Source organism: Cnephaeus nilssonii, assembly GCF_951640355.1.
Source record: "Cnephaeus nilssonii genome assembly, chromosome: 20".
Classification (NCBI taxonomy): Eukaryota; Metazoa; Chordata; class Mammalia; order Chiroptera; family Vespertilionidae; genus Cnephaeus; species Cnephaeus nilssonii.
The window spans coordinates 26,053,030-26,066,498 of NC_137091.1; the positions used below are offsets into that span (position 1 = coordinate 26,053,030).

Below are 13,469 nucleotides of genomic sequence, written 5' to 3' on the forward strand. Positions count from 1 at the left end.
AGACCAGGAGCATAAATGAGGCACTCCCAGTTAGTGTGCAGGACATGGCTGCCAAGTCAAACAGACAATGGTTCAAATTCTCACTCTGTCCTTCTTGGATGTTTGACTTTGGACCAGTTGCTTAACCTCTCTGCTCTTACCTGGAAAGTGGAGATTTCAATAGCCCCCATTCCTGAGGGCTGGGAGGATTGCAATGAGGTCAGTTCTGTGAGTGCTTGTCAGCTTTTTTAGGGCATATAATAAGTGCTCATCTAATATTGCTGAATAATAACAATAATAATTATTATTATACCAACAACAAAAATAAGCACTTAATGTAGCAAGTGTTTTTTTCTTTTTCTTTTTTCCCCTTTGGCTTCTGATGCTCAAGTTTTGAGCTGGTCACACTCCCAGGAAGCAGCTTGAGAAACTGGTCTGATGATGTGACTACCTGGAGCAGCCACTGGTGGAAGGTGAGCTTTGGCGTCGTAGCTGGTCTTGTTGGGGTGGTAGCCATAGCCCAGGCTGAGTATGAGAGGGATGTCAGGTCTCCAGTGCAGCTGGATCCCCAAAACTGCGCCCCCTGAAGTCAAATTCACCCGCAGAGCTTCAGGACTGGTCAGATTCAACACGGTTGGCTCACTATGTCCTCCTGAAAGCCGAGGCAGCAGAATCTGTCACTGGAAACAACCAAATCAGGGGTTAGCCAGGGTGGGAATGCCAGTGAGCATCAGGGCTCCTGGGCAGAGCTGGGCAAGGCAAGCACTGGGGGAAGTGAAATCCACTCTGTGCTTTGCTCGTTCAATTAGTTTCCTAGAGCTGCCATAACAAATGACCACAAACTTGGTGGCTTAGGACAGCACAAATTTGTTATCTTCTAGTTCTGGAGGCCAGAAGTCCAAAATCCGTTTGACAGAGCTAATGTTGGCAGGGCTGGTTCCTTCCAGAGGCTCTCCTGGAGAATCCACTTCTTTGTCTTTTCCCACTTCTGCAGGCTGCCTACACCCCTTGACTCATAACTCCTTCCTCCCATCACCTGCCTTCTTGCTTCTGTAATCGAATTGCCTTTTCTTCTTCTGTAATCATCTCTTCCTCTGCCTCCCTTTTATAAGAACCTGTGATTACATTGGGCCCATCCAGATAATGCAGGATCATCTCAAGATCTTTAACTTAAGTCACATCTGCAAAAGTCCCTTTCGCTATGTTAGGTGACATATTCACAGGCTCGGGGATGAGAACATGGACATCTTGGGGTCTTTATTCAGCTTACCATGGTCATGAAGCTGTGCACCCCAGCTCAGAGCTGCGTCTGCACAGAAAGAGGAGACTTTTTCTAATTTGCACTAACCATGCGTTGGGGTCATCTGGGGAACTTGCTGAACATGCAGATTCCCAAGTCCCTCTCTGGACCCTGAGCCTCAGACCTCTCTGGAGGTTCTGGGATGGGCTCAGAAATCTGGAAATCTAACAGCTGCCCTGATGCAGGACATCCCAGCATCTCACTTTGAGAAATTGGGCAGAAATGGAAGAACAGATTCATACAGACCTACGCTTGATCCCAGTTCTGCCATTTACTAGCTATGTGACCTTGGACTTAAGCTTTTGAGAGTCAGTTCCTCATCTGTAAAATGGGGCTGTAAATGGAGCTTCCTCAGAGTTTGGTGAGGAGGGAGTATACTGGGAGCAATGACTTGCTCAAACTCATTCAGCTAGGTAGGGCCACAGCCAGGATCTGGATCACCCACCTGAGACCATGCTCTTTCCAGGCCCCACAGCACAGAGAATAGCAAAACCTCCCCCGCCCCCCAGTTGACCTGCTGCACCAACATTCCGCATCACCTGGCGTAATCTCCTGGTTTTTCAGAAAGAGTATACATCTGCAAGAACTGGGCATAAAGAAAATCTTAACTAAAACTCATTCCTTGGCCTAGACTTAATTCAGAAGGTTTGGGATAAACCCAGGAGTGTGCATTCTATATTAGTACCCCAGGTTATCCCAGTGTGGGTGGTCTATGAGCCACTTTGAGAAATACTGAGTCAAAGGAATCCATCCAGAAAAAGAATTCTCACCCTCAGTATTTATCTTTTTGAGAATCTATTTTGCCCTGTGCGCTGGGCTTGTTTTAACTAAAAAGTGCTGAATCGTCCTGGCAAGACATGCAGGCTGCACGACCCCAGGATGATCTGCTTGCACCGGAGGTGCTGTCTCATCTACCGTGCACCATACAATTAGGAGGCAGGTGATTTTAGTACACCTGCTTTACATGTGTGGAAACTGAGGCACAGAGAGGTTAAATCCCTTGTTTAAATCCTCCAAGCTAGAAAGTGGTGGTCGATGGGATTCACACCAGAGCCTGATGTTCTATATGTCAGGTTTCTGGGTTTGTCTTGGCTCATTTTCTGCAACAGACCGAATCCATGACAAGACACCGAGGGAGGCCTTCCCACCTGTGACACGGATGCATCTGGCCTGGCCCCAGACCTGCAGCAGGGAGCTGTTGAGCAGCAGGGTGGAGGTGTTGCTCTGGAGGAGGATCAAAGATCTTGACCAAAATCCTCAGAGTCTACAGGCTGCTGGGAGGGGCTGGATCTGAAAGAGAGCACAGTCCAGAGCCCCTGAGATTACAGTCAGGCCAGTAGACCTCAGCAGGACACTGGTTTCTGACCCTGGGAGGCCTTTCAGATTTATTCTGATGGATGAGTAGCAGGCACTGTGTGCTTCCTGAGGTCAGCCCAGATGTGCAGTCTCCATCCTGGTTAGGGTATTGTCCTAGGTCAGGTCCCCTAGAAGCACAGCCTGAGATGAGGATTCACCTGCAGATGGTTTATTGAGGGAGGGCTCTTAGGGAAAACCAGTAGGGGAGGGAGGGAAGCAGAATAGGGTGGAGAATGAAACTAGGCAAAGAAGTGGTCTCAGGGGTCATCCAGCCTCAGCCTGATCCCACAGGGAGCTCTGGATCACATAAGCTGCACAGTTACTGGCCACAGGGCTGGAGCACCAACAGCACCTGCAGTGGTGTTTCCCCACTGTTTTTGCTCCCAGGCACCCATTCTTGCTCTGACCAATGCCCTGGTTTTCCTTTGGGGAATGTGCCCCACCCCTTTATCCCCCTCCACCAGCTCCGAGTGGAGTTGACCCACCCCAGCTTAGTCCTAGGCATATGAGAAGTCAAAGTGGGGAAACATTCCCATTTTTGAGTGGTTGCCAGTGTCCTCACCTTCTCTAGTGGAGTGTTATCTAAATACCAGCTGAACATGGCTTCTGGGGAATCATACCCCATGGAGACCCTGAACATAACGTCTTCGCTGGCATTCACTGGCCCGCAGTTCTCACAGCTGAAAGGGAGACAGAGAACAGAGTGAGGAAGCTCATTCAGGCATCGTGGCCACCTACCTGCCTGGTCTTTTGTCCAGTTGTTCTCAGTCCTTTGAGAAGGTGAGAAAGGGCCTTTTTTTCAAGTGAAAGATGGAATAAAAGCAACCCCCACCCCAACCAAAACTGGGAAATAGCTTTGGCCATGAAGGTGGAGTGATTTGTGCCTGACTGAATTCCCATTTCATGCACTGCCCAGGGTAACGATATGGAAAGTGTGTAAGGCTGAGATAGGACGCTGGCCTTGAATTCTGTCCCTGACACTTTGGAATGGTCGCCTTACATGAACTCTCTGAGCCTCAGTTTCCTTGTGAGGGGATTAGAGCAGGCATTGTCTGTGATTCTTCCTCGTTCTAATAATAATAAATGAATGCTCTGATTTTATAGCATTCATGCCACAGTTTATACATGACTTCCATTGTTATTAGCTTATTCAATGCTTACCACACCTTATGAGTGTCATATTAGAATCCCCATATCACAGACCAGCAAACCAGGTTGGGGAGCTTATATATGATTTGTTTCAGTGGGGGATGGAATGTGAACCAACATGGCTTAATTTGAATTCTGGGCTTTCTCTATAATGCCCCCTCCCTTGAGCCAGTGGGAATTACTTTGGCACTTGCTGTGTGTTCAATCCATTCCCAGGTCCTTTCAGTTATAACTTGAAAGCAGCTCTTTAAATCGCCCTACTCCTGTCTTCATGTCTATCCTAGGATAAGTGTGCCAGACATTCTCCGTGCAGACATTACCCTGCAGCCCACTGTCCATCAACTCCAGGCCTCTGTGTACTAGGAGACTGATCCCTGTAGACTGCATCACCCAGTCTTCTGCACCCTCTGGCTTCCGGTTGGGCTCAGCCAATGGGAAGCATTGGCTGGTGTTTGAGGGTGAGAGGACAGAGGCTAAGGTATTTATTTACTTACAACTTCCCCTGATGGGCTGCAGCTGGCAGCGGCTGTGTTCCTCCAGCCAAGACCACAGCTCCTGTTGGGGGGCACCTGTCCCAAGCTGCAGATCCTCGAGGTTTCTAGTAACGCCATCCCCCACTCCCTTACTTCTGCATTCCTAAGAGGAGATAATGGCTCCCCCCCCCCCCCCCCCCCGGTTGTAGTTCTGCATTGTCATCCCCAGGTTGTTCCCTCATTTCTGCCCACTCTCATCCAGCTCTCATCAACTCCTGGTCTGAGTGAGCCATCTGCTTCCTGCAGGGACCTGAGTGATAGACCAAGCGATCTTGAGCTCTCACCCAGATTCCTGCAAGAGCCTAAGCAATCTCCCTGAATTCTCTCTTGCCCTCCTCCACCCTGCACCCAGAGCATTTTGAAGCAAAACGCAATCATGTCCTGAGCCTGCTTAAAACTCTTGCATGGCTTTCCCAAACTCTTAGGATAAAGACCAAAATCCTGTCTTTGACATGACTGCAAGGCCCTGCCTACTCTTCAGTTTCTTCTTGCCTCTCTCTTTCCCACACCAGCCTCTTTCAGGTCCAGGTTATTCTGTGCGCCCTCCTTTATCACTCTGTTCTCTTCCCAGTCCCTTTTTCCCTGGCCAGTTTCATTCCTCTTCACGCTTCTCTTCTCTGCTGAGGGAAGCCTTTCCTGACCCCAAGTTGGGAAAGTTGTCATAGAAGTATGTTCTCTTCTTTCATTCATTTTCGAATCACTGCTGACCACAAGGTAGTAACCCTATAAGAACTGAGACCGGGTCTGGTTTTGACCACCACTGTAGGCCCTGCTCTAAGTCAATGCCAGACGAAGTTGGTTCTCAGTAAATGGTGCCTGAATGATGAATGAATTCATCACTGCAGGAGTTCGTTCTCTCGGCCCCACCTGACTCAAGGCTTGAGTTCCAGGGGGGCGGACTGCTCCTCCTGCTTCTCCAGCTCCTGGCCTCTCCAGATGGCCAGATGCAGGGTGACTGCAGAATCAGGTGATGGCAGGCAGGACGGCGGAACCACCAGCTCCCTCTGGTCTGTGCAGAGCAGGTGCCTCTCAACACAGTTGCTCCACTGAGCCCAGCAACGGCCTGAGAAACAGAGATGGGCAAACACTGCCCATCCAGGAACTCTGAACCTCACACATATGGCTACCTTCTGGTTTGGGGTTCTCAGAAGAAAAGGGTCATAGATAAGAAAATCAGCTTCGAATAGAGATTTTGATATATTTTTTAAATTTTCACTTGCAGGTTGCAAGAACGGTACTGCAGAAGGATACTTCTGGTAAAATGACCTGTGCTTCACCCAGACTCTGAGCAAACCTGCAGAATATGTTGGCTTGTTTTGTACCGGTGACTTGCGCTGGTGAGCAGGCTGGCATATAACGAGAGGTGCCCCGCCTGGGAAAATGTCCAGGGCAGCTTTTTGTCACTGGTGTAATTCTCACTCCACGTGGAAGTGATTGTCCACAGCTGTGTGTCGCTGTGGGGTGCACTGGGGATCTGGGGAGCTGTCCCTCCACCTGGGAGGCTGCAGTGTCACCTCCTGCTTTATGACACCATCTTAGTAAGTCTCTGTATTCTTTGCCCTTCAAATTTGTTTACTGCTGTTTATCCCCTGCCCCCAATATGATAGTCATTCCAAAGACATGTCCAGGGGCCAGGTCATCAGCTCCATCACCTAAACTCTGCATGGTATCCTTCATTCATTCAGATAACAAGAACTAATACTCACAAGGACATTCTGACCACTTAATAATTAATGTCAAAAGACTTTAAATTTTAGCCCTAGACAGTTGCTCAGTGGTTAGAGCCTCGGCCCGCAGACTGAAGGGTCACAGGTTTGATTCTGGTCAAGGACATGTAACTCAGGAGGCAACCAATCAATGTGTCTCTCTCACATAGGTGTTTCTCTCTCTCTGGCTCTCCCCCTCCCTTCCACTCTCTCTAAAAATTAATGCAAAAAATATCCTCAGGTGAGGATTAACAACACCAACAAAAAAAACCTTCAAATTTTTTATGACTTTGACCCAGTTATTGCATTTCTAGAAATGTATTTATGAAAGTAATCACAGATGCAAATAAAGATTGAACTATAAAGATGTTTATACAGGCAAATAATTAGAAAATGGCCAAAATGGCCAAAATTATTTGCCTATATAAACATTACAGTGTTTATAAAGGCAAATAATTTGAAAATGTCCAAAAAGAAGGCAATGGTAGATAAATGATCATGCATCAATTGACAGTCTATTATGCAACTACTATGAATATCAAGATGGAGACAAAGATACTGTGACATTAAAGTATGCAGGATATATTGTTCAATAAAAAGAAGGGTAGCAAATGAAATATGTACAGTATGAATACATTCATTTTCTTTCTAAAGAATGTGTACGTAGCTAGGATATATCCTTATGAAAAGGAGGACAACCATTTCTTTTGTTGTTGTTGTAACTTAAAAAAATTATTTATTTTTAGAGAGAGAGGGGGGAGGGAGGGAGGTAGGAAAGAAAGAGAGGGAGAGGAAAAAAACACACATCAATTTGTTGTTCACTCATTTATGTATTCATTGATTGATTCTTGTATGTGCCCTGACCAGGGATTAAACCTGCAACCTTAGCATATTGGATGGTGCTCTAACCAATGGAGATACCCAGCCAGGACCAGGACAACCATTTCTTAAAAATAAGCACTAATGCTACAATTTTGGTTTGCCAAAACAATGCCTCATCACTTTCTCCTTCTAAGGCATGGAGGTGAAAGGAAGGATCCATCTAAGAGGGAGGCGTATTTTACCACTGACTTTGTTTGTAGTGAAAATACAACAGCAGACTGACTTTCAGGTTTGTTATAGTTCTTAAATTCTCTACAGATAATGCATCTCCTTGTTGCCTGCCTCCACGACCACCCCCACCTTAGTTTTTCACTGTTACCTCCCATTTCCATTGGAATTTGCAGCCTTTGGCATATACAATGTACACAAAATGAGTATGAGTATGCGGGTGTGAAGGTTAAGAAAAAGAACAGCAAAGCTAACCGCTATCCATCACTTTGTGATGAGATAGGACAGCTTCAGAGCTCTAACGCCACCTACCACATGATCAGTGGAAGTGTAAATCCTTGTCACTATCCGGCCAGCCCAGAGTCACTGTCGTGAAAGGATCCACATACTGACCAGGTTCCACGTATACCTCCACATCCCCTTTATCTCTCTGCAGAAAAAGCAGCTGGTTTGTAAGACACTTCTCCACAGTTAGCATCCCACCCTCTACCTCAGAGCAATCGTGCCAAGGTGTGGAATGGAGACACCTTGTCCGATCTGCCTGGTTCCCCTTGGGATGATCACTGGGTAAGTAACTTTAGTTGTGGGCTCAGTGCTAAAGGTCCACCCTGTGTTCAATTGCATTATCAGAACCTGCTCTAGCCAGGCCCTGTGCTTGATGCCTAGACAAACAGGAATATAGACCAGGCCTCTGTCCTTCCATTTAGTAGGGAAGACAGACAAGGAAACCAATAATTAAAACACAGAGTGCTAACTGCTACAGGAAAGGGGGCCCAGGAGATTATGAGAATGCAGGAGAGGGGGTCATTAAGTTAAGAATGTAGGCCTTGGGGCAGCCAGATCTCAGACTGGATCATTGGCCCTGGGACCTCTGGCCAGTATCTAAAGCCTCTCAGCTTCTGTCCCTCCAAGGGTTTGATAGCATCTGATTCCCGGGATTGCTGTGGATTAAATGAGAGAAACTAGTGATGTGTTTCCTTTTTTTGTCTAGTGCAGAGGAGGGCACCGAGCTTTTACCTCTACAAAGCAGACAGCTAGCATCAGGGCAAGCTTCCCCAGAGGACTAGACCCCAAAGAGAGCTACCTTGAAGAGGAGTGAAGGTCAGCTGGCAACAATGGAGAGCATGAGGATTCTAGGAATAGGGATCAGCCAGCATGCAGTGTGTTCCTGGAGTCAATTCTGGAAGGACCTGTTAAACAGCTCATGCTCATAGGGCTTGACCTGGAGTAACATGAGGCTACAGCAGAATTCAACCCCAGTGGTCTCCGATGGCCTGGTAATAAAACACAAACCCTCTTGCCTTGGCATCTTAGACTCCATGTGATCTGACCTCTGTCCATCTCTCTGTTATCTCCTACATCCAACCCCTCCTCCACATAGGCCTCAGAGCCCTCTAATCCATGCACCTAGAAAGCTCTTGTTCTATTTTCCAGCAGGTTCCCCCTTATTATATGTCACCTCTTAAGACTCCTTATCTGGGGTGGGAACATCAGGGAGAGGTCAATGTGGGGAAAAGGAGACATGTGTAATACTTTAAACAATGAAGAATTTTTTAAAAAAGTCCTTGTCTGATCACATTTGCTAGATCACCCTCTGTTAGTTGCTTTCATTGCACCCTATTGGTTCTAGTTAGACATATCAAAATTCCTAATTACATGCTAATTTGTTTGTTAATCTGACCCAGTAAGGTTCATGAAGGCAGGGATCATGTCTTTTTATTCGCCATTGTATCTCCAGCCCCTGATGCTAAGCCTTGAACATTGTAGATGCAAAATAAGTCTTTGTTATTGAATAAATGCATGCATGAGCAATGTCAACAGCAGGGAGTCAAAGACTTAGTCTTGCTATAAAACCAGCACACTGCCCATGTATGCACTTTTATCATGGAATTGGGACCCACCAATAGTACTTTAATTATAATAGCTAATGAGAAAAGAGAGGCAGATCTAATCTCAAAGTGTTAACTGAAGATGAAATATCACAGCCCTGTAAGAAGCAAGCCTATTTTCTGATATACATATTAAAAGAAATAAATTTGCCTCTGAGCACTGCCTTGGTTGCATCTCACAAATTTGGGTAGGTTGTATTGTCATTGTCACTTAGAAATATATTTAAGTTTCTCATGTGATTTTTTTCTTGTACCCATTAATATATTTTTAGAAGTGTGGTTTTAATTTCCAAGATGGCTAAAAGATATGTATGTATCATAGATATCTTACTATTGATTTATAACACAAATAGAGAGCATGCTTTGTTTAATTTCAATCCATCTGGGTCTCTCTTTAAGCAGAAGAAATATTGGTGATTCCTAGTGTTCTGAAAAACCAGAACCAACCAAACAAACAAAAACCCCCCAGATTACTTGGATATCTTTTCCTTGTGAGGTTAAGTGTTTTAAAAAATACTCACATTCTTTTCCTCAGTGTTTGTTCCAGATGGTTCTTGGAGACTGGAAGGAGCTGTGAACACAGTGGGAATAGGTGTCAGACTTTGGTGGTATTGATAAAGTTGCCAAAGGACAAAGTCACAAGGTATGTTGAAGATCCTGGGGAATTTGCCTGTCTTTGGAAATGGTTTAGGGCAGTGGTCGGCAAACTCATTAGTCAACAGAGCCTAATATCAACAGTACAACGATTGAAATTTCTTTTGAGAGCCAAATTTTTTAAACTTAAACTTCTTCTAACGCCACTTCTTCAAAATAGACTCGCCCAGGCCGTGGTATTTTGTGGAAGAGCCACACTCAAGGAGCCAAAGAGCCGCATGTGGCTCGCAAGCCACAGTTTGCCAACCACGAGTTTAGGGACCATAGCAAACATTCAGGTCATAGGGAAATGGACAAAAGCAAACCATTATGTTTACCAGTGGGCTAAAGACACCTCTTTAGTAGTAAAGGAAGAGGCATGTGGGAGGATGTGGCCAGCTGAAGGAGAGGTGGCACCCAGCCCTGGAGCAGAGGGGCCCAGTCCAGGGCCTTGAGAGCCCGGAGATAGTTGCAAATATGTGCTGGGCCCTGAGAACAAGGCCAGCCAGGACTGGGTCAGCCCCTCCAAGTGAGAGCCTTCCTGTCCTACCTGTTCCCTTGCCTTCCTCCTCATCCCCTTCATCACTGGAGCCATCCAAGTCTATTTTTCTTGTGGGGAGAAGACTGCTTACCATCTAAGACAGAGGTGGGGAACCTTTTTTACTGCCATTGGATATTTATAACATTATTTGTGGGCCATACAAAATTATCAACTTAAAAATTAGCCTGCTGCCCTAGCTGGTTTGGCTCACTGGATAGAGTGACGGCTCGTGAATTGAAGGGTCCCAGGTTTGATTCTGATCAAGGGCGGCACGTACCTGGGTTCCAGGCTTGATACCCAGTCCCAGTCTGGGTGCATGCAGAGGCAACTAATCAATGTGTCTCTCTCACATAGATGTTTCTCTCTCTCTGTTTCTCTCCCTCCCTTCTACTCTCTCTAAGAATCAATGGAAAAATATCCTCGGACAAGGATTAACAACAACAACAACAAAATTAGCCTGCTATCTTTGGTCAAACATTTAATTAGCTCACCCCTAATGCCTTGGCAGGGCCAGACCAAATGATTTTGCGGACCTTATATGGCCAGCGGGCTGGGTGTTCCCCACCCCTGATCTAAGCATAAGCCATAAAGTCACAGGTCATGCTGAAATTTTATCTCTTATCCCCTGAGTAACTTTTATAGGAGACAAAAATATAATTTGCATTTGAATTATAGTCTATATATTATGTATAGTTACCATCATCATTTCATTTCATTTTGGCTCTTCCTGTTCCAAACTGGACTTTTGTTATCTGGCAAAGTTCCTATGTTTTTCTTCTTGAATCTATTGTCCTTTCTGTCATCTCTTTTGCCAAATCCTTTACTGACAGCATGGTAGGCCTACACCTGCATAGTATTACCCTCTATTTTGCACACCTCTGAGACTGAGGGCAGAGGATGCTGTCGGCAGGGTCCTGGGTGAGCTGGAGACTCTGGAACCTCATCACATTCCTCCCTGCTAACCTGACTACACTGCCCTCAAGGCCTCTGTTCTTTTTATATTAAATGCAAATGTATGTGTGGTCTCCTCCCCTGGCTGGTGCCAGGCAGTCTGTCCCCAGCCAGTCAGTTGCCCTGTCTCTATTCCAGTAAGAATTATGACACTTCTTCTCTTGTCCCTCTCTCTTCTCTTCCCACTCTTCAGTTTTTACCTCTCTTGCCCCTAAGGGCATGGGCTGCAGTTTCCCAGACACACTATTTTCTAGAAATGATGGAAGAAATTGGAATACTCCTGCTTTCCCCCCAATGGTTCTCAGTGAGGGTGATTTTGTTCCCCAGGGGACAGTTGGCTTTGTCTGGAGATGTTTTTGGTTGCCAAGACTTGGGAGGCTGGTGCTACTGGCATCTAAGGGATAGAAGCCAGAGATGCTACTAAATATCCTATAATGCCAAGAACAGCCTCCACAACAAAGAATGATCCAGTCCCAAATGTCAGAAGTGCCAAAGTTGAGAACCCCTGTGACAATACGTTCCATGCGGACAGATAATATCTGTCTCTGTCTTATTTTGTAACTCAGGTTGGATGCTCTTATCCATGTTTGTGTCCAGGACACCCTGGAAACTGGTTGACAAGAGCTTGGATTCTAAGTTAGGAAGGGAAGAGGAGGGAGATTTGGAAGGGAGCTACCAATCCCAAGTACCTTCAAGAGGAACTACAACATGGTAAATCCTAGATGGCCACCCAAGGCTCTCTTCCTCATGGGAGAAGGATGCATTGAGTCCTGCTATCTCAAAGGCCAGCTCTTCTGGAATGCCATGAGCCACTGAGATGTTGACCAGTAGATCCTGTCCAACCTCCAAGTGGTCAGAAGCCCAGGAGGCCTGTAGCCCTGGCAGAGGTTTCATGAAGTGGACCGTGATGTTTGTGGAGGGTGCAGAGATGGTGGTGTTGCTGGTGGCTCGGATCGCCAGGTGGTGCATCCCTGGGCCCATCTCCTGCTGGGCTGCTCTGTCCAGGGTGAGGTTGTAGGGGAGCAGGGCCCGCTGTGTGGTGGACTCAGCCAGGGTTGTGTTATCTGATAGCACAGTGTAAGTCACCTCCATTTCTGGGTGGGGCAAGAAACATTTAGGAATGTGATAACAACCATGTAGTTGATTATACTGCAATAGTTCAGACTCAAGCTCTGAAGTGAGATTCTGGGAATCGACATGGATATAGATATAGCTATAAAGACGTAAGTAAGGATATACCCTGCCCCTGAATACTAACAGTGATTATCTATGAGTATTGGATTCATGAGTTTTGGATCCTCTCTGCTCATTTGTATATTCTAATTTATTTATACTATGCATGTGTTACCTAAAAACTTAAAAGTTTGTAATAAAAGTATTAGATTATTTATTGACATATTTTTTGTAGGGTTGAAGGCTAAAAAAGGAAGGCTAAGGGTATAGCTGATGTATATGCACCAGGATTAGCCTCAAGTCTTGTTTCAGGAAGGAGCAGGTGAAGCCATTTCCTTCTACTCCCACAGCTAACTGCCAGAAACCCTGTCCACAGGAGAACTCAGCTTGTTGACATCGCGATGGTGCTCCCTTACAGGTTGGGGCTGTTTGTCCTTACTGAATGCTAAATATTGTGGTTGACTCTTAAAATAGGATATAAACCAACAAATTAAGATTCTTTCCAAAAGAAATTAGGCTAGTGTGTTTCTTGTTTGAGTGATGATGATGATAATGATAAAGATGATAATGACGACGACGACGATGATGATGATGATGATGATGATGATGATGATGATGATGTAAGCCCTCAAGAGCAGGAATCCTGACTTTCAGGTTTACTGCTGCCTTTCCCATACCTGGCAAAGAGTATGCTCTCAGTTATATTTGTAGAATGAATAAATACATGAAGGATTATTTTAAGCTTCTCCAGTTACACACAGCCACCATCTTCAGCCAACAAACACACCACACAGAAAGGAGTCCCAAGGACCAGTACTGTATGTAAAGCTTGGTTAGAGTTCCTGTAAGTCACTGCTCTGAATCAGGCTTCAGGTAGTGTGAAGTGACGTGAGGTCATGCCCTCACCTCTACAGCTCTGTGCTGCACACTTTAAATTAACAAGCCTCTATCTAGATCTCAAATTGGACCTGTGCCTTGAGGAAAGATGCTGTCTTGGGTGAGGATGGATCTTATTTGGGAAGGTCTCTACTGAGAGAAGGGGTGGTTTTCAAAATATTTAACACTGAAACTTGCATGGGTATGAACCAATTTGAATGGGTGTTCTGATAAATCAGAATGGATACTGTGACCAATCAGAATGGGTACTGTGACCAATCAGAATAGATTAGATGCTGTTACCAGTCACAATGAACACTGTGACCAATCAGA

General features: G+C 45.7%; 1 protein-coding gene across 1 annotated transcript in view; it reads right to left on the reverse strand.

The window, feature by feature from the left end:
* The window catches only part of LOC307092479 (polycystin-1-like protein 2), a gene marked incomplete at both ends in the record, with an annotated part of 78,534 nt that overhangs the window by 40,340 nt on the left and 24,725 nt on the right, over window positions 1-13,469 (reverse strand). The window contains 9 exon segments of the mRNA XM_079759759.1: window positions 431-653; window positions 2,450-2,536; window positions 2,540-2,569; window positions 3,198-3,315; window positions 5,218-5,380; window positions 7,386-7,392; window positions 7,396-7,503; window positions 9,484-9,533; window positions 11,777-12,181. Of these exon segments, the coding sequence (XP_079615885.1) occupies window positions 431-653; window positions 2,450-2,536; window positions 2,540-2,569; window positions 3,198-3,315; window positions 5,218-5,380; window positions 7,386-7,392; window positions 7,396-7,503; window positions 9,484-9,533; window positions 11,777-12,181 (1,191 nt within the window).